We start from the raw sequence: 17,874 nt of genomic DNA, 5'->3' as shown, positions 1-17,874 counted from the left end.
TTCGTGTTACACAGAGAACTGTTTGGAATAGAATGTAAAGTGTCTGTGCCGCGTTCCTACAGAAGATGACCTGCCAAAGCCACTTTCCACCTGGGCCAACAGCTCCGGGTGGCACCTCGGAGGCCCGTGCCCTTCGCCGCCGTGAACTTTAGAGATACCGGGATCGGGGCGGGAGCGCGTGCAGAGCTGAGCCTCTGCCCTTCTCAACAGGGGCCTGGGGCTCAGGGAAGAGAAAGACCGCGTCCAGTTACTGACGGAAGAGCCGGGGCCCTGCTCCCTGCGCCGGTTCCCTCCTGCTGGGGGAGGAGCCTCCGCGTCTGTGTGGGCCTCCCCCAGCTTCTCAGCCTCCGAGAAAATTTCCCAAGAACCATTTGCCGGCGTTAATTTGTAAAGTCTTCCTACCAAGTGAGAATCGTGGTGACGGGGTGGGTTCTGACCTAACAGTAAGGTCAATTAGAAATGCCACCGTACAGGGGACGCTTCCCCTGAGCAAAGGAGGGGCCTTAATATTTCAGAGCCCCTCGGGCTCAATGCATGGGCCTCTCTCCCTCTGAGCTCACGGGCTTCTGCCACCGCCCCAACCTCCTCCCGTTCAGCTCCGTGAAACGGAATTTCCTCTCCAACCCAAAGTGCTGCCTCAGAATCTGGCCCGAGACATCCTGGGCAATATCAGTCAGGAATGCCGATCCTTCCTCAGCCCCAGCGTGTTGTGCGGCCTCCGGAGAGTGCCTTAACCTCTCTGGCGCTTCGACTGCCTATCCACAGACGAGCGCTCCTCGTTGTCTGGATGGATGCCTGGCAGATGAGAAACCCCAGAGGTTGCTCCTGAGCAGCTGCTGGCCGAACCTGTCATAGAGCAACGAGTCGGACAGGGGCCTGGGCTTAGAAGCAGGGAGAATTTCTCGAGATCTAAGTTGCATGAGACCCCCGGATCCTCGGTTCCAGAGACGGAAGCTGGGAAGATTCCTGCCTGCTAGGCTTCACCTATTGACAAACTTGGAGTCCTTAGTGGCTGGAGGCCGAGTTAGATGCTGTCTTGGGTTGCATTAATAGAGGAATAGTGTCCAAAATTGGGGAGGGGATAGAGAGTGCTCCCTTAGTCCTGGGATTTATGCAGCATGCAAGTCACATCAGGGATTGCGTGCTCCTACTCAGCCATCTGAACAGCTTCAGTGTCCTCAAAGCAGCGCCGGTCAGCTTGAGTCAGATCCTGCAAACCCTACCCTGGAGGCCGTGAGTCCTGCGGAGAAAAGGCTTGAGGGGAGAGCATGGCGTCCAGGGAGCAGGTGCGCACTGCACGCCCCCAAAGACAGAAGGGCCACCAGAACTGTGACTGGGGGCGGGGGAGAATTCAACGTGACAGAGGGAGATGGGTGCACGCGGCAAAAGCCGTCGGCGGTGTGGTGGCCTCCTCGGCCAGCTGCAAGTCCCAAAGTTCTAACCAAGCCGGAGGCATACCCTGTGTCAGGCTGCCGGGAAGTGTCCCTGCTGGGCCAGAGGCGAGAGGCCGTCCTTGGGGGAAGCTTCCAATGCAGAGAGTTCCAGGGAAGGTGAGCAGAGCTCTCGCTTCGGAGCGCCAGGCACGGCTCTGCGTGCTTTCCATGACGCATCCTTATTTACACAGGAAGGGCTGGAATGGTTGCTGCTCGGAGTTAGGGCCTTCCGTGTGTGTGTTAGTTTTACTGATATGTTCTTAGCTCAGTCCTTGAACCTACCTCTGAGGTGAGAGCCATTAGCTGCTCCATCGTCCATACGGGGACTGAGACGGGAAGGACGTGGCTCCGGGGCCGTTATTAAGCCATGGGGCCAGGATCCAAAGTCAGGGCGTCTGGCCCCAGAATCCATGCCCTTGACCGCCTGACGAGCCTCTGGGCGCCGTGAGAAGTGGCCCAGGGAGGCAGGGCGTTAAGCCCAGGCGCTTGGAACGCCGAGCTGGACGCGTCCTTAAAGTTGTGCGGGGAAGGCAGGGGGCGGCACGGGTCCCACGGCCCGCCTGGGGCACCTCCCTGACTCCGCGTGGGAGCGGCTGGAAAGGAGCTGGCCGTTCCCCTCCTCAGTCTGTGGCTTCCAGGAAAGGGTCAGGCTGCTGGACTCCTAGGGACAGAGGCCGCCAGGCAACCTGGGCAGTTCCAGGGAACGGGGCAAAGACGGCAGCCCAGGCCCTGGTCTGGCCCATCCGTGCCTTCATTCCTGCCTTCACGCCGCCTCTGTCCTGGCCCCGGGTGACCGGCCGAGCTCCCGGTCTAAGACTGGCCCCCTGCCCCGGTGAATGGTCGTGGAGCCAGACGGTAAAGAGCGCGAGCTCCGGGTGGTGAGAATGCCGAGCTGTGCTCGTTCCACGGAGCACCCGCCTCGGGCGCAGAGCTGTGCTGCGGGGGAGTTGGCTTGGGGCCCTTGGTCCCCTGGAGCAGACTCTGTCCCCTGTCGCCTCCAGCGTGCCTGGAGCTCAGCTCTGACGTGGGGCTGAGAACCACGTGACGCTGCGCCAGGCGCTTTCAGGACTCACAGGCTGAGCGCAGAGCTGGGCGCCTGGGCTCCTCACTCACTGGGTGATGAACGCCTGGCCGGCCGCTCCCGCTCCAGCCCGCAGGGATCAGGGAGCCGGCCTTGGGGAACAGCCGAGCATGCGGGCCGAGCACTGCAGGGAGGCTGCGGGAGCTGCTGAGTTCGGTAGAGAAGGCCCTGAGCTGGGAGCCCACTCGGCCCCCAAGTCCTGCATCCTCAGGGGCTCACACCCCTTGCCAGGCTCCGTTTCCCGTAGCCGGACAAGGAGGCTGAGTCCCTGGTCGCCAAGGGTTCTGGCAGCCTGGATGTCCCATGCTTCTGTGTCCTGTGGGCCTGAGGGGCGCTCCCGCGGGAGTTGGCTTGGGTGGCACCTGCAGTTGCTGAGGAAAGGGCCTCTGCCAGGACTGGTCTCGCTCCCACGCTCCCACCCTGAGAAGTGGGCAACGTGTCCTCCCATTGCAACCAAGGCTGCTCCGCAGGCCAGCTGACCGACCGGGCGTGGGGCGAAGCCTGAGCCTGCGGCGGCGGGGGGGCGGGGGGGGGCGCCCCGGGCACTTCGTGTGACACTTCCGGTGTGACAGTCCTGCTGGGAGCATGACACCTGGCTTCAAACGCTGAGGCTTGGCCTCCTCATGTATCAGGTGGGGAAACTGGCCTCCAAGTGCAGCAGCGGGCAGAGGCAGGAGGTGGCATTTACGATGTGTGCCTGCCACATGCCAGGCTCTGGTCCAAGTGCTGTGGACACGTGAGCTCCCTGGGAGGGAGGCACTGTCGCCGTGCGATGGACCAGAAAACACCCGCGGCCCACGGCCCTGCTCGGGAGGACCCGGGCCGGGATCTCAATGATGAAGCCTGGCTGGTACCGAAGCCTGGGCTCTGCCCATGGCCTGCTCGGCACTAAAGGTGTGAGAGGCAGTGGTGTCCCCGTTTCACAGCGAGGAAAACAGGGGCTCGGAACTTCACAGACCTAGTAAGAAAACTGATGTCTAATCCGCTACCAGAGAGACAGCAGCAGTTCTTAGGGTTTCAGGGCAGACGGGGGAGGCCGGGTCTCAGCAGTTGGGGTTCATCATGCCTAGAAAGTTCTAGAAAGCTCAGGGCCTGATGCCTACAGGCACCCAAACGGAGCAAGACCTTACCGAGACCTAAGGGGTGAATACACCCCAAGCCCTTCCTTAGCGACCCCTGTTCAGAGCAGAGGGAGCCCCGGTTGGGGCTGCTGGTAACACAACGGTCACAGGGAAAGACGCTGGGGTTCCAGTGGCAGAGCGAGGTGACGGGGAAGCCCTGGGGTCAGGACCTGGGTTCCAATGGAGCCAGAGTCACAACGTCCACCACGCATGCTCTCCGGAGGCCGAGGCTGCCAGCCCGGCCCCTGGCCCCACCCTTGGAGGTGGAGGAGCTTCCGATCGGTTCACCTCCTGGGCCTGTTTCTTGCGCCCTGAGGTGGGGGCGATGGGTGTCAGGGACTGTGCGAGGCGAGACGAGACCGTCTGTCGGAGGCCCCGGTGCCTGGAGCGGGTCTGGGCGTGGTCAGGGCTCGGGGCGGGTGGCTGGCGCTCCGTCCCCACCGCTGTCACTGTTTTCTCTCTGCCCCCTGCCTTGCAGTGCGGAAACAGGAGATTATCAAGGTGACAGAGCAGCTGATTGAAGCCATAAGCAATGGAGATTTTGAGTCCTACACGTGAGTCGGCCGGGCCCGTGCTGCATGTCCTGCCCGGATCGCTGATCGGGGCGCTGAGGGCTGGCGTTGGGGGTCCTCGCCGCTGGCCCTCCTCCTCCCGCTCTGCATGTGCCGCGACCTGGGCTGAGCTCCTGTTTCTGGTTTGCATTCTGACTTTATGCTTCCACTAAGCGGTCTGCCCACAGCCCGGGTCTGTTCTCCTGTTCTCAGCCCTGCTCCCCCTCCTCCTGTCTCGCTCCCTGGGAGGAGCCCCCACGAAGCCTCCGCTTCCCCCGGGAACCAGGGGGTGGGCTCTGCCACAGCCTGGGCCTCCTCAGAGACTGAGCTGGGAAGGAGCGAGGGAGCCGGGCCCCTCCTGGGTCCTGCCACACGACCCTTGACCTCAGGTGGTGGGAGCAGGCGGGTACCACAGGGTGCCGCAAAAGAACCGCGAATCCTCTGCGGGACGGGGGAAGGCAGAGTGCACAGAAATAACAGTATGAAACAGGTGCCCCACATGCCCTGCACACCTGTCCTGCTGCTGGAGGGGCTGCAGCGCGCAAAGGCTGGGCTGGAGCGTCCCCTGGTGGTCACCCTCACCCTGGTGGGTCCGGCGGGTCCGGCCCAGAGGCAGGCTCTCCTCTGGCTCCTGGGCGGGCAGGGATTCTGGGCTGAGGCCTCACTGTCTCCCGCAGAGCGGACGAGGCCTGGGCCAGAAGACCCCACACACGCTTGTGTGTGTGCGTGTGTGTGTGTGTGTGTGCGCGCGCGTGTGTGTGTGTGTACAAAAGCTGCCAGTTAGGGTCAGAGTGACCCTCGCCTGTCAAGTTCAGGACGCGGGGGGGGTGCCCTGGCCGGGCCCTGCTCCTGGGGCGGCCTGTTCTGCTTTCCATGGTGCTCAGGCGCTGAAGTTCGGATGGGGGGCGGGCGGGGCAGCAGGTGGCAGGGCCTCGGCCGCGACGGATCGTCTCTGGAGGAGAGTGCGGGTGCGGGACCGAGGCTGCATGTGCCCGGGAGTGTGATGTGCTAGTCCACACCTGTGCATTTGCGACTGCGTGCACGAGGGGTGTGCGCGGTTGATGTGCACGCGTGCTCCAGGGGGCCTGAAAGCATGGAAACGCCCTGTCACGTGGGTCTCGCGTCCGGCCCCGGGGGGCGGTAGGTCAGCCCTGGGCGAGCCCAAGAGTGACTCTGGAGGACACAGCCGGGGGCAGGAGGCGGGGGTGCAGAAAGGGAGGGGGCTCCCTTGGCCCCGAGCCTCCCACCTCTGTGGTGCCACTTCTGGAACTGCAGCCTGATCTGGGCTCAGACCCCTGGCCGTGACCCCTGGGGCCTGTGGTGCCGAGCCTGGCCCTGCGTCTCACTGAGCCTCAGTTTCCCGACGTGTCCGATGGATCTGGCGCCGAGTCCCTTCAGAGGCAGGGAGGCCCAGCGGCCTCCTGGAGGGGCGCCCCCCGCAGGGTGGGGCTTGGTGTTCCAGACCATCGGGGCTGAGACCAGCCCTGGAGGATTCGGAGCTCGAAGGTGCCGGGCCTCCCCTGTGGTCCCAGTAGAGCCCCCGGCCCCAGGCTGATCCCTCTGGAGGACGTGAGGTCCCGAGTGGGGACGGGCGTTGTCTGGAGCCCCGCGGCCCCAACAGGACCCAGCAAGGACAGCGAGCCCTGTGCTCGCCGGGCGCCCAGATCGGACCACGCTGGGCCCTTCGCCCTCCTCCCCGGTTCAGCCCCTCCTCACGTCGGGATCTTTGCTTGTCCCTGGCTTCACTGTCACTGTCACGGGGTCCATGTTGGGTCACAGACGATCCCAGAGACCCAGGGGTGGAGGAGACAGCTTTGCCTTCCGTCGTCTGGCTGTCAGGGTCCCCTGGGTGGGAGCGCGGCGCCGAAGCTGCAGCGCAGAGGCCCCTCGGCCACAGCCCTGCTCCTTCCTTCTCAGAGTGCGGTTGTCCTCCTCTGACGGGGGGAACTGCCGCCCGGGGACGGCCTTTGTTCAGCGCAGCAAAACGTACCCTCCAGGGTCACAGCTGCTTGGTGAGCAGTGCCCGCTGCAGGGACACAGCTCAGGACAGGCTCCCCTGGTGACCGGCCACCGCTGGGCGATGCAGTTGGGAGACGGGCTGGCGGGCAGGCCACACCCGGCAGCGCCTTAGGGCAGCGCACAGAGCACCACGCGACCTCCATGTCGCTCTTGCTGAGGGACGTTAGCCACTCGCTGGGGGTCTCCTGACCTGCAAGGGGCAGAGCCAGGACCCGGACCCAGGCTTCCTGGCTCTCGGGGGCACCCACACTGTGGCTGCACCAGCCCCTTCCCCTCGCCAATCTGTCCGATCTGTGAGGTCTCACAGGCTTGCCTGCTGGGGGCCCAGGCCCCTGCAGTTAGACGGGGCACCCGAGAGGCCACCCCAGCCCCCTTTTCCTCTGACTTCCTCCCCCAGGAAGATGTGTGACCCCGGGATGACGGCTTTCGAACCCGAGGCCCTGGGGAACCTGGTCGAGGGCCTGGACTTCCACCGATTCTATTTTGAAAACCGTGAGCAACCCCTTCTCTCCGGGCTGCCTGTTGTCTGCTCTGTTCCGTGTCCTGCCTGATGGCACAGCAGGGTGACGGGCAGGGCCCCGGCCCAGAGGCCTTCCCATGTGGACAGCGCTGGGTGCCCTCTCGTTCCAGCTCCTAAGCCTGGCCCGTCTGACCGCCGTGGCTGGGGGTGGGCACCTGGATACAGGCGACGCGCCCTCCCAGGCCCCCCACCCACCCGTGGATCCGGGAGGGTCCGGGAAGGACCTTGCTTCCCGCCCCACAGAGAAGGGAGCCTTCCCGCCCGCACACCACACGTTCCTGACTCCGTAGAGCCTGCGGCCACCGCAGCCACCCAGCCAGCGGGCGCAGGGGACCCGGGGGGCGGCGGGCGGTCCGGGGAGAGGAGAGGACCAAGCTCACGCTGCTGTGCCCTGCCTGTTTGTCGAGGTCTCTGTCCGCATGTCTGTCCTTTCTGGGTCTCGCCGTGGCAGGAGAGACCCTGGCAGCTTTGAAACCCGGGGCTGGCAGGGGGCTGAGGCTGGGCCTGACCCAGGGCGCTTTCGGCCTGTGTCTGCGTCTCGCCTTGGCCAGGGGCCAGACAGGGATAAACCAAAGCACACACAGGACGCACGCAGGCAGCTCAGACCCGGAGGAAGCTCCTGAGAAGTGGCACGTCGGGCCAGCCAGAGGGAAGGCAGGCACCCGAGGCCCTGCTAGGGCATTGCCCGTGCGGGCGGGCACCAGCCGAAGCAGCAGAGGCTCGCACCGTGAAAAGGCTGGTCCTTTTCTAAATTCTCTTTCAACACATCCAGCTCCACCAAGGGGAGAGGCTCGGTCTAGTGTTTGTCTGGAACGCCTACCCCTCTCCACCTGGCCTCGTGGTCAGAGGGAGCGCGGTCTCCGGCTCAGGTCCCTGGCAGGCAAGAGCGTGGAGCTAGGCTCACCGAACTTGCCTTCATTCTCACTGGACTTACTCTTAAGACTCTGCTCTGCGAGACTGGCCATTCATTGGTGATTGTGCCCGAACGTTTTAAAATAAGTTTATGTAAACGAAGTGGATGGATTGGAGGAAGTACTCTCATGGGAGTACAGGTGGCAGATGGTGAAAATAAAGGCTCCCCCCGGGGACCAGAGCTGGATCCGGTCGTCTCCTCATCACGCACCAGGGGAGACCGGGGTCCAGAGAAGCAGAGGGACTTGTCCAGAGGAACCCAGAAAGCGGCCGTCAGAACCCAGTCCTGACTCGCTACAGCCCCCACTTCTTCCCTGGGCTCCTCCTCTCGCCGGGGCATCGGTGCCCCCTGGCTGGACCCGCCCCCCGTCCCCTGTCCCCGCCTGCACTTAGGCTGGCGGGATCTTCCAGAGCACCAGGGCTCCGGAGCCACACCCCCCCGCCCTGTGAAGACGAAAGTTGCACTTTCCTTGGACACACCAAACCCTGCGCTTCCAAGGCCAGCCGTGGGGGTCGAGGGTGAGGAGTGGTGGCCTGACCCCACCGGCTCCATCGCTCTGGAGCTCGCCGGCGGATCACCGTGGCCCAGACGATACTGCTCTGTCCTCAGGGGGGCGCTGGTTCCCCAGAGTGAACTGCAGTCCCCACAGAGCAGAGCAGACACCAGGCTGAGCTCGCTCGGAAGGCGCAGGGATGGGAAAGGGAAGAGGACCCAGGAGGCTGTGCCGGCCCTTGGCCTTCATCCCGGCAGCCCCGCCCCAGACTCTGGGCTTGCGCACCTGTCACATCAAGAGACCCACGGGAGCAAGACCCAGAGTACCCGCCAGGGGCCACGTCCCACCCTCCCGCTGGAGGACCTGGCCCGCCTGCCGTGTCATCCACGAGCGAAGATGTTGGAAGCCCACAGACTGTTCAGGAGACGCCATGCTAGGGCGGCCAGTGCTGTTCCTTGCAGACAGCGGGAAAGCCCGGTGCCCTCAACGGTGCTCAGCGCTGCCGCTTTGGGGACGGCCCCAGATTGTCCCAATTCAGTCCCGCCTGAAGACTTACTTTGAGGCTCTGCTGCATTCCTTTCAGAAACCGGCCCGCCCAGCTTTGGACAAATCCGATCGCTTCTCTGGACCTCAGTTTCCAGGTCTGCTAAACGGATGCCTTGCACCAGGCGGTGCTGAGCGCCTCCAGCCCCGGGGCCGTGGAGGACGCGCACAGAGGCCTCCTTGCCTCCTGTGGGAGGGCCACTGGGTGACCTCTGGCCTCTGAGGTCAATCCCATGCCTAGAAGGCAAAAACTCTGCCCTTCGTCCAAGAGCCCAGAATTGTAAGAATTTCAGTCTGCATCTCTGAGACTCAGAGATTTTTGAATCATTGATCCAAAGCCCGGGTACCATGCGATCGGAACGTTTGGGAGTGAGAATACCCCCGGATGCTTTCTGCAGTCCTGAAGAAAATAAGTTTCACATTTTCCAGGAACTCGGTGGCTCGCAAACCGGGCTGGGCATCAGAGTCAGAGGAGGGGGTGGGGGAGGGGGAGGGAGCTTTCTCATATCCCAGCTTCCGGAACGGGCAGCCACGGCTCTCCACGGGATTCGGATGTGTTTGGGCTACACTAGGGGAGACACGCGAGTTGCTCTGAAGCCCAAGATCCTGCTGACCCCTGTCCAGCCCCTCCCTAGGTCATTGTCTCTCTGTGCTTCTGTTTTCTCTCTTGCTGAAAAAACCCGGTTCCCAGCACCAAGGTGAGGGTAGCGTGGCTCCTGTGTCTCATGGCATTGGTTTTGGATGTTCTTGATGGTTCTAGCGTGATGACGGGAGCCGTGCATTGCCCCTAGCTCGGAAAGCTCCGCGACCTCCCCGCCCCGTGATCACCCATACCGTCCTTCTCACCCCAGGATTCCCAGGTGGCTTAATTTTAGCATTCTCCACCTGTCCCGCATTCTGTATGTTGCGAACAGAGGTGGCCAATGAGGGACCCGTTGGACCGCAATATGGGTCACGTGGTCTGCATGCTGTTTAAACTTTGAATTCGATTCTAACAATGAAAAATGAGGCGTTTTCAACATAAAAATCCCGATGCCGAGATTCTCTCGAAAAGTCAGAAGGGGTGGCCAACACCGGGGAGTCTGTGCACAAGGCGCCTGCGTAGAAGGGAGCCGGTGCGTCCTGACCGCGGTGTCCGCCACTCCCCATCGTCCCCCTGCCCCGAGACAAAGGCTCGGTCGTCTTAGACGCAGCACAGCCCCCCTGTCTGCGTCCTCTCCTGGCCTCTGCAGGGATCGGGCTTGAGGCCCTGGTCAGAGCTCATGGGATTCTACGTATATTCACCTGCATGTCTGAGATGCCTTGATTCTTAAATTTCCCTCCCCTGAGTTTGAAGGTCTCGGCTTGTCTTGACGTCCGTCCACTGTATCTCAGCGGGGATGTGCTCTAGTCAGCTCCGAGTTCTGCCTCGACTCCGGGCGGCCGAGCCCTGTCCCAGAGGCCCCCTCCCCTGGCAGCAAGGCCGGCAGAGGGGCCCCTGCGGAGGGGGTGCCGAGCTCTGGGGACGTGAAGGAGCGAGGCCGGAGGCCCCAGGTGCAAGTGCTCTGCCCTCCCGCCCCGCCCGCAGTGTGGTCCCGGAACAGCAAGCCGGTGCACACCACCATCCTGAACCCCCACATCCACCTGATGGGTGACGAGTCAGCCTGCATCGCCTACATCCGCATCACCCAGTACCTGGACGCCGGCGGCATCCCCCGCACGGCCCAGTCGGAGGAGACCCGTGTCTGGCACCGCCGGGATGGCAAATGGCAGATCGTGCACTTCCACCGATCGGGGGCGCCCTCCGTCCTGCCCCAGTAAGCACCCCCTTCTGGGCCTCTCCTTCAGGACGGTCTGGAGGAATGGGCTCTTTTCCATCAGGAGGTGGGACCACGACGGAAACCGGCGCTGGGAGGTGGCATGGGGACGGGGGGGTGGGGGTGGGGGGAGAGCTGGGTGGAACCCATGGAAGGCAGCTTGAACCCCAGCCAAGGACGTGGGCAGGGTGACTGCCCGAGGGAAGCGGGGCCTCCGGAGCCGCCCCGTGACCCAGCCCACGGCTCTGCCTTACAGCTGAGGGGCCGGGCAGGCCCCGCATCGCAGAGGCCTGCCCCTCGTGTGTGGAATACGCGGCTGCTGGTTCTCCCACTTGGATTTTGCTGGAGTCCTCATCACATCACACCCGCCACCACCATGATGTCACCTTCATTCCCGCGTCAAGAAAACCTGCCTGTTTGCAAACGCCATCCCGCCTTCGGAGCAAAGGGCCGCGTCTCCCGCCCCTACCTGTCACTCTGGCTCTCGGTCCCCTGCAGGGCGGGGCTTCCTCAGGCCCAGGTGCCCGGGTGCCCGGGTGCTGCCCCCCCGGCCCCCCGCGGTCGCTGGCCTGGTCTTGCCTTGGCTCTAGGCCAGAGCTGTGTGTTCACGGGGGCTGGGGAGGGACGTGGCCCCCGCCAGCCCCTCTCCCTGAGCCTTCCTCTTCCAGAGCCCCCCCACCACCACCGGGAAAGCAGACGGACGGCCCACCCGCCCCCGGCGGCCCGCCTTTGGGAGAGGGTGTGCGAGCCTCCTGCCTTCCTCACTCTTCTGTCCTGCCTGCCTCCCGCTCAGGGAGGGCGTGTGGCCCCCGTGCGGTCCCCCGGGCCCCGCTTCCCCCGTCTGCCTTCTCCAGTGTTTACCCCCCAGCGCCAACGGCCCAGCCCACCCTTCCATCAGGCCCAGAGAAACCCGGCTTGGTCACATCCCAGGGAGAGAATCTGACTGCTCTGGGGTAAAAGAAACCGGCGCGGAGGCCCTTCTGGGCCGGCAGGCCTCCTACCGCCGAACTCCTACGCGTGTCATTAACGGGTGTCGTGTTGACGCCATCGCGTGACAACCGGGCCTCTCAAGTTAGGCGAGAAGGGCCGGGGGAGGAGGAGTGGGGGTAGGTTTTGTTCTTTTTTTCATTCTAGGTCATTTTTTTTGGGTCATCTCTGAGATGGACTTTGTCACCTGGGGTTACCTGGGGCCGAGGCGGCCCCAGAGGAAGGACCTCTGGCGTTTCAGTCCTAAGGGCCCCTCAGGCCCGGAGATGGCCTGGATGTCAGTGCTGACGCGGCAATGGCCAATCAGGGCAGAGTGCGTGGGGAGGTGGTCAGGATGGCAATATCTGGATCTTCCTTGCTTGCCTCCCAAACCGGGGTCCTTACCACCACGCTTCCGAGGGTCTCATCCCCCCCACTCCGTGGGCCGCCCACCCACCCCTCCCCCGCCCAGCATGTGTCTTCGTGCGGGTCCAACAGCACTGGCATCTCTGCTCTCAGCCTCCTCCCGCAGCCCTGGGTTTGCATCTCTCTTTTCCCCTCTCGAGCCCTCTGCCCTCGGGGTCCCCGCTGCCGTGGCTGCCCTGGTGGCTATTCTCTAGGCGCCACTGTCTGCACTGTTTTCTTTGCATGACTCTATATGCAGTAAGTATGCTGAAAACAAAAGAAAAGAAGAAAAAGCACTCAACAAAACCAATCTACATGTTTTGGATAAAAAAAAAATAGAGGTTGTATTTTCAGTGTCCGACTCGGGATTACGTTGCTGCCTCTCTGTGCTTTTGGCCTCTGTGTGGCCGTGTTTGCCAGCATGAGATACTGTCCCCTCTGGAGGATTTTAGGGGAGGAAGAGCCGCATCCCCAGAGCTTTGAAGGAGGCTCTGGCTCCCCAGAACCTCTGGGGAGTCCTGGGTTGAGCAGAGCAGGACAGATGGGGTTGGGACCCAGGACGCCCTGAGTTCCCCGATTGTGAGCTGTCTGCTGGGCCCCTGCCTGCAGCACGGGGGATGCAGGCTGGGCGGGGGCTGCCCAGCCCGCCTGGCCTCCAAACTGGTCGATCAACTGGCCTCTATCCTTGGCAGAGACCCTGCTGCCAAGGCCCACGGTGGGCTCTTGGCCCGCCCCAGGTCCAGAGGGCTTCCCAGTAAGGCCCAGTGATCCCAGTGCCCCAGCTGCAAAACTGCCTGCCTTCCCGGTGAGCTGCCAGCTCCCACAGCCATCCCCCGGCCTAAGGTGAGGGGCTGCTGCAATTACCAAGGCAAAGTCTGGTCCCTTCTTCAGCCTCAGTTTCCCCCTCTGTTAAAGGGGTTTAATCTTCCAGCCTAGCCTATTGGCAGGGCTGATGGGGGAATCAAACAGGATGGAGAAGCGAAGCCCATCCGCCCACCCGTGGGAGCTGACAGGGTGAGTCACTGGCTGAACCGCTGTTCCTTTCCGCGCCTGGCCAGTCCCCCTCCCCTGCCCCGCCTGCCCCTCCCTCTCCTTGGTGCCTGTCCACTGCTGATCAGCAGGGACTGCGGGGAGGGTGGGTGCGAGGAGAGCTACCCTTTGCAGGTTATTAGGCTTCCATCCATGGCTCCGACCAGACTTGCTGCATGGATGAGCCCCTTCCCTGCTGTGGTCCTCAGCTCCCACCAGAGGGAGCTGAGCTGGAGGACTCCCACCTCCCGTCCGCCTTACCCCTCTCTGGACGCTAGAGAAGTGGGTCCCTACCCCAGGCCAAGGTGGCCGTGCCTGGCGGTGGGCAGCCAGCCAGTGTGGCCCACAGGCTACTGGCGTGACCTCGAGGTGGAAGGCAGGGTAGGCTGGCAGGCAAAGCGGCCCAGCGCTCACTCTACCAGGCAGGCAAACATCCCGTCGATGCAAAAACTCCAGACTTAAGATGAGTCCGTGACTTAAAAGCACTCGCCTGGAGGTGCGCCCAGCGAGGGCTGGTCCTAACCCACTGCCTCCCGTCTCCCTTCAAAGGGGGACCCTCTGGGGGATGTGTTTGCCAGATTCCCCGTGCTGGTTTCTTTGTTACTATTTGTTTGGGGGTTTGTTTCCGTTCTTTTTTTATAACATGTGGCTGTGAACTTGAATGACCACTGCTCAAACTTTCTGCTATTGTGGGGCTGGGGGGAAGAAGGGGTGTCTGTTTTATTATTGGTGTTTTCAGTGCAATAAAAAGCTACAAACTTCCGTGCACTCGCTGTCTCCTGGGCTAGGTCAAGCAGGTGGCGGGAGGTTTGCCGGGCCTTCCCCGTTGCGAGAGTGAAGTCCAGGGCTTCATTCTGATTGGACCGGCGCAGTCACGTGCTCAAGGCTGAGCCAATCGCTGTGAGATTACGCCCGGCCCAGGTGCCTCCACTTTGGAGGCAGGGGCGCGGCTGGTTTCTTCTCCGCTCATCGCTCATCGGGGGCCCTTAACCGGACGGAGCAAGGGGTGGACGTGCCTTGTCACCCACGGCCAATAGCAGAGCCTCCCCGGGGGCCTGGGACAAGGCTCTCGTCCCGGCCTCGGCTTCCTTGTGTGACACGGGCTTTTCCAGAAAGCCCCTCCTCCCCCACCCTCTTTCCTCCGCTCTACCTCGGAGACCAGCCCCCAGGCCCCGGGCCGGGAGGGGTTTGGAGACGGGGTAGGGGAGGGGGGCTTTGGGCTGGAGAGGGGGAGGGCGGCGGGGCCCCAGCAGGGGAGGGGGGCGTTGCCGCCTTGGAGACTAGTTTGGTCCTCCGGCCCCAGGCCGCCGCGGGGCCGAGCCGGGGTGCTGGTGCGGAGGCTTTGGCCCCTCCTCAGGCTATGACAGGGCCGCCAGCTGTCCTGTGTGTTGACGGGGAATGATCAGTGTGGAACCCAGAGTCCTGGGCGAACCAGAGGGGACGGTCTCAGTAAGCCAGGCCCCAGCTACGAGGCCTGGGCCCGCAGCTTTGGGGGATGTGCCTTTTGGAGCCCAAGGTCCTCTCCAGACCCTGCTCCAAGGTCTGGCTCCAGAATCTGGCCAGCCTCTGAGGCCACCAGGGCGCGTGTCATGGGCCCCTTGCACATGAGAGGACCTTGGCAGCGAGGCGAAAAGGGCAAGGGGTGGAGTCGCAGAGGGACCCCGGAACCTGGCACGGCGTCCCGGGACTGCTTGGACCTGAGCCTTTAAGGGCCCTGGGCTCTCCGACTGCAGAGGAAGGGCTGGAGGACTCGGGCTGCCATTGCAGACACTTGCCAGAAGGTGGCAGCCCAGGAGCACGTTGCGGGAGGTGGGGTCCCTGAGCCTGCGAAGTCAGGGAGCTGGGCCTCCAGAGACAGCCTCTCCTTGGCCACCTCACGGGCGCCATCCTTTACAGCTCGCATAGGGCTTCCACGCCTCTTGTCCAAGTTACACGAGCCCCGAAAGTGAGGCTCAGGGGCCAAGAGGCTTCTCGCAGGACAGAGACTTGCACAGCAGAGCTCTGCTCCCTCCAGGGCCCCCCCAGCGGTGTGTGCCCCCATCTCTGGACGCCATGGCAGTGGCTGGGATTCTCAGGAGCCCCCTCTCTTGACCCCTGACCCTCCTGGCCACTGCCTCACGTCTTCGCTGTCCACACCCCTTGTCCCACCTCCTCACCGCCCTTTTCTCCAAAACCCTGCGCCGGGCTGGCTGGCCTCCAGTTCCTTGCTCGGGCACAGCAAGGCCTCCGCACCCTTTGGGATGCAGTTCCTTCAGGACCGGCTCCGGGAAGGGCCCCCCCCCCATAAGGTCCCTCCATGGGTCGCTTGACCCCCTCCCCACCTCCCCGGGTTCACTGGTTTGAACCTGAGCAAACGTCTGCAAAACCGTGGGCTCCTTGAAGGCGGTGGGCTCGGGGTGCAGCAGGAGGTATTGGTATGCTTCCAGGAGCACACCCCTGACGCGTGTGTGCTGCCAGAGCACGTGGAGCAGCACGGATAACCCACCCGCCAAGGCAATGCCAACGGCAGACCCTGACACCAAGCGCCAGGCCCGCCAACCTCCTTACACCTGCCCTCACCACCGAGTTCACGTCACCCTTTGCTGGGCACCATGACCCTCGGGGACCCTCACTTCACCCTTTGCTGGGCACTACCCTTCTCTTCATTCTACCACCAAGGAGACAGTGGTGCCCAAAGTGAAAGCACCTGCCGAACACGGCCCAGGGAGGGAGGTGAGATTCAGAGTTGGGAGCACCTGTTAGGGCACGCTGCAGCCGCGTTGGGCTCTGAGGGCACGTGGAGGTGAGCCAGCCTGTCTCCTGTCCCCAGGAGTCCCTGAAGCCACCGACAGAGTGAGAACCAGCGCTCGGGGGAGGGAGAGAGAAGGAGCACAAGGGCCATGGCAGCGGCCGGGGGCTCTGGGGTTTTGTGTGGAGGCTCAGTAGTGGGAGGGGTGCGGGACGGGTGCGGGAGGGTGCAGGTGAGAGCTGCGCTGAGAGCTAGAGCCGTGGGCCCGGTGGGGGCTGGGGGAGAAGGAGCCGGAACGCCCCAGGGGCGTGCCTGCCAAGGGCGTGAGCATAGCCTTCCCCAGTCCGGGCTGGAAGTGTTTGCACAGGGCAGAGTGGGGCAGGTCCCATCCTGTGGGAACGGTCCCTCCTCCTTGCCCTTCCTCCTGGGACCAGCCCCACCCTCCCCTCTCCACCTGGGCCGCTGGGGTCTCCCTGGCCCCCCTCCAGGCCCGTCCCTGCCAGGGCCCTGGGCGGGTGTGGGGGGAGTCACCCGGAAGTGGACTACCCCCCCCTCAAGGAAAAGGGATTGTCATCCTTGTCCCAGCGTGATCTTGGCTGAGGCCCCTTCCTCGCTGGGCCTCAGTTTCCTCCTTATCGCAACAGCGGGGGTGGACCTGTGCTCTCCGGTATGGGAACTGGGCTGGCTGCTCAGAGTCGCCCAGGGAATTTGCTGCAAATACAGATCCTTCAGGCCCCACCCTCAGGGCCTAGGAAACGGGGCTGGCCAGGCTCCAGGCGGCCGGACTCGGTTTGGGAATCCTGCGTCACGCGCCCCCACCCCGCCAGGTTCCCACGGTCCCACTTGGAGCTGGAAGGTCCAGTTATCGGCAGGCCCCACCCCGGCCTTCCCGCTTCCCCCTCCCGCTCCCCTGACTCAGCCAGGTCAATATTGACCAGCGGCCCCTCCCGGCCTGACTCCCATCCCCCCAGGCCCCGAAGCTCCCTGAGACCCTGCCCTTGGATCCGCAGAGTCAAGGTCAAAGCCAGGCTCGGGGGCCTAGAGGATTTTATTCCTGTTCCACTCCCCCCCAACCCCATCCCCCTCCCTGCTCACTGGGGAACCGTCAGGGTCCCTCCTTGTGAACCCCATCCCCCACGAGGGCGCAGGCCCTGAGTCTGCCCTGGAGCAGCCGTGCCCCCTGTAGCCTCCATGGCAGGGTCCCTGGCCAAAGGCTGAACGGGGCGGGCGGGGGCAGAGAGCTCCCCCCTGCTGCCCCCAGGACACCAGTGCGGGGCCTGTGCTTCCTGTCCCACTCACTCCTCTTACTGAAGGGGACACTGTCCAGCCTGCCAGTCACCTCCCATGGAGCCAGGAGTTGCCAGAAAGCCCTGGACCCCTGTGTGGGGCTCCAAGGCCCCCACCTCCGCCCTCCTTCCCACCGGGCGGATCAGAGGCAGGCGCTGCGCCTGTCCCTTTGTCTCTACAAGGGACGCACCATGCTTGATGCTAAGCACGCGGATCTTTTTAAAACAATACGCATCCAGCAGCTGTGTTACCTCATTTACTCCCTGGTCAGGGGACTGTTACTCCCCTCCGCTGACATCTGAGGACGTCTGGGCGCAGCAAGGGGAAGGAGACTCAGGTGGCCACACAGCCCGTGAGCGGCGGAGGCCAGCCTGGGCTGACCAGCGGCCCTCCGTCCTCCTGGGCTGCCCCCTGCTGTGATACCTGGAGGGACACAGGTCACAGCCACTTGGGACTTCAGTGGGAAAAGGGTGTTTTTCCCCCAAATAGATGGGGGTGCTGGGGGAGGCTTCCGTGTGGCCCGAGGGGGCGGGCTGCTGCTCCGTCCTGGGGGAGGAGGGCAGGCGGCAGGAAGTTGGGCGGACAAGGAGCAGGGGTGCTGACCAGGGCTCCGCGAGCGGGAGGCGGCCCTGGACGCCCTTCCAGGGCAGGCCCAGCGTCAGGCCCCAGAGGGAGTGGCCTGGGGCTCAAGGAGCCAAACTTTCCATGAGCCACCACCTAAAAATGAGTCTGGAGAACAGTGTCCCCTGCAGATGCAGGGTCACGTGGAATTCGGAGGGGCTGGGACAGTCTTAACTCCTCCCTGGCTGTCCCCAGAGCGCCCAAGAAACTGCTTTCCGATGGATGCTGCAGCGGGCAAAGCTGTGCACTGGCACTGTGGGTCCCCAGGGCTGGGAAGGGCAGAGCCAGGAAGGACCCCAGGTCGTCAGGCGCCCTGCTGCCACCCCCAGCTCTGGGCCGTCCAAGGAGCGTGACATGGGGGCCTGACT

The 17,874-nt window shown here is 63.7% G+C and overlaps 1 protein-coding gene across 13 annotated transcripts in view; it reads left to right on the top strand.

The window, feature by feature from the left end:
- The window catches only part of CAMK2A (calcium/calmodulin dependent protein kinase II alpha), a 60,428-nt gene extending 46,790 nt beyond the window's left edge, over positions 1 to 13,638 (top strand). For all 13 annotated transcript variants that reach the window (XR_014836415.1, NM_001444366.1, NM_001444365.1 and 10 more), the window contains 4 exon segments: positions 4,114 to 4,189; positions 6,603 to 6,697; positions 10,242 to 10,470; positions 10,727 to 13,638. Coding sequence is in view for 12 of the 13 variants with exons in the window: in NM_001444366.1 (NP_001431295.1) it covers positions 4,114 to 4,189; positions 6,603 to 6,697; positions 10,242 to 10,470; positions 10,727 to 10,730 (404 nt within the window). In the remaining variant the exon portion in view is untranslated.
- Positions 13,639 to 17,874: the final 4,236 nt, after the last annotated feature.

Source organism: Sus scrofa, chromosome 2 (genome assembly GCF_054392235.1).
Source record: "Sus scrofa isolate SSC_HxYL_T2T_F1_AM1 chromosome 2, Sscrofa_HxYL_maternal_Yorkshire_Landrace_v2.0, whole genome shotgun sequence".
Taxonomy (NCBI): Eukaryota; Metazoa; Chordata; class Mammalia; order Artiodactyla; family Suidae; genus Sus; species Sus scrofa.
The sequence above is the reverse complement of the archived record's forward strand: the minus strand, read 5'-3'. Positions and strand labels throughout refer to the sequence as shown.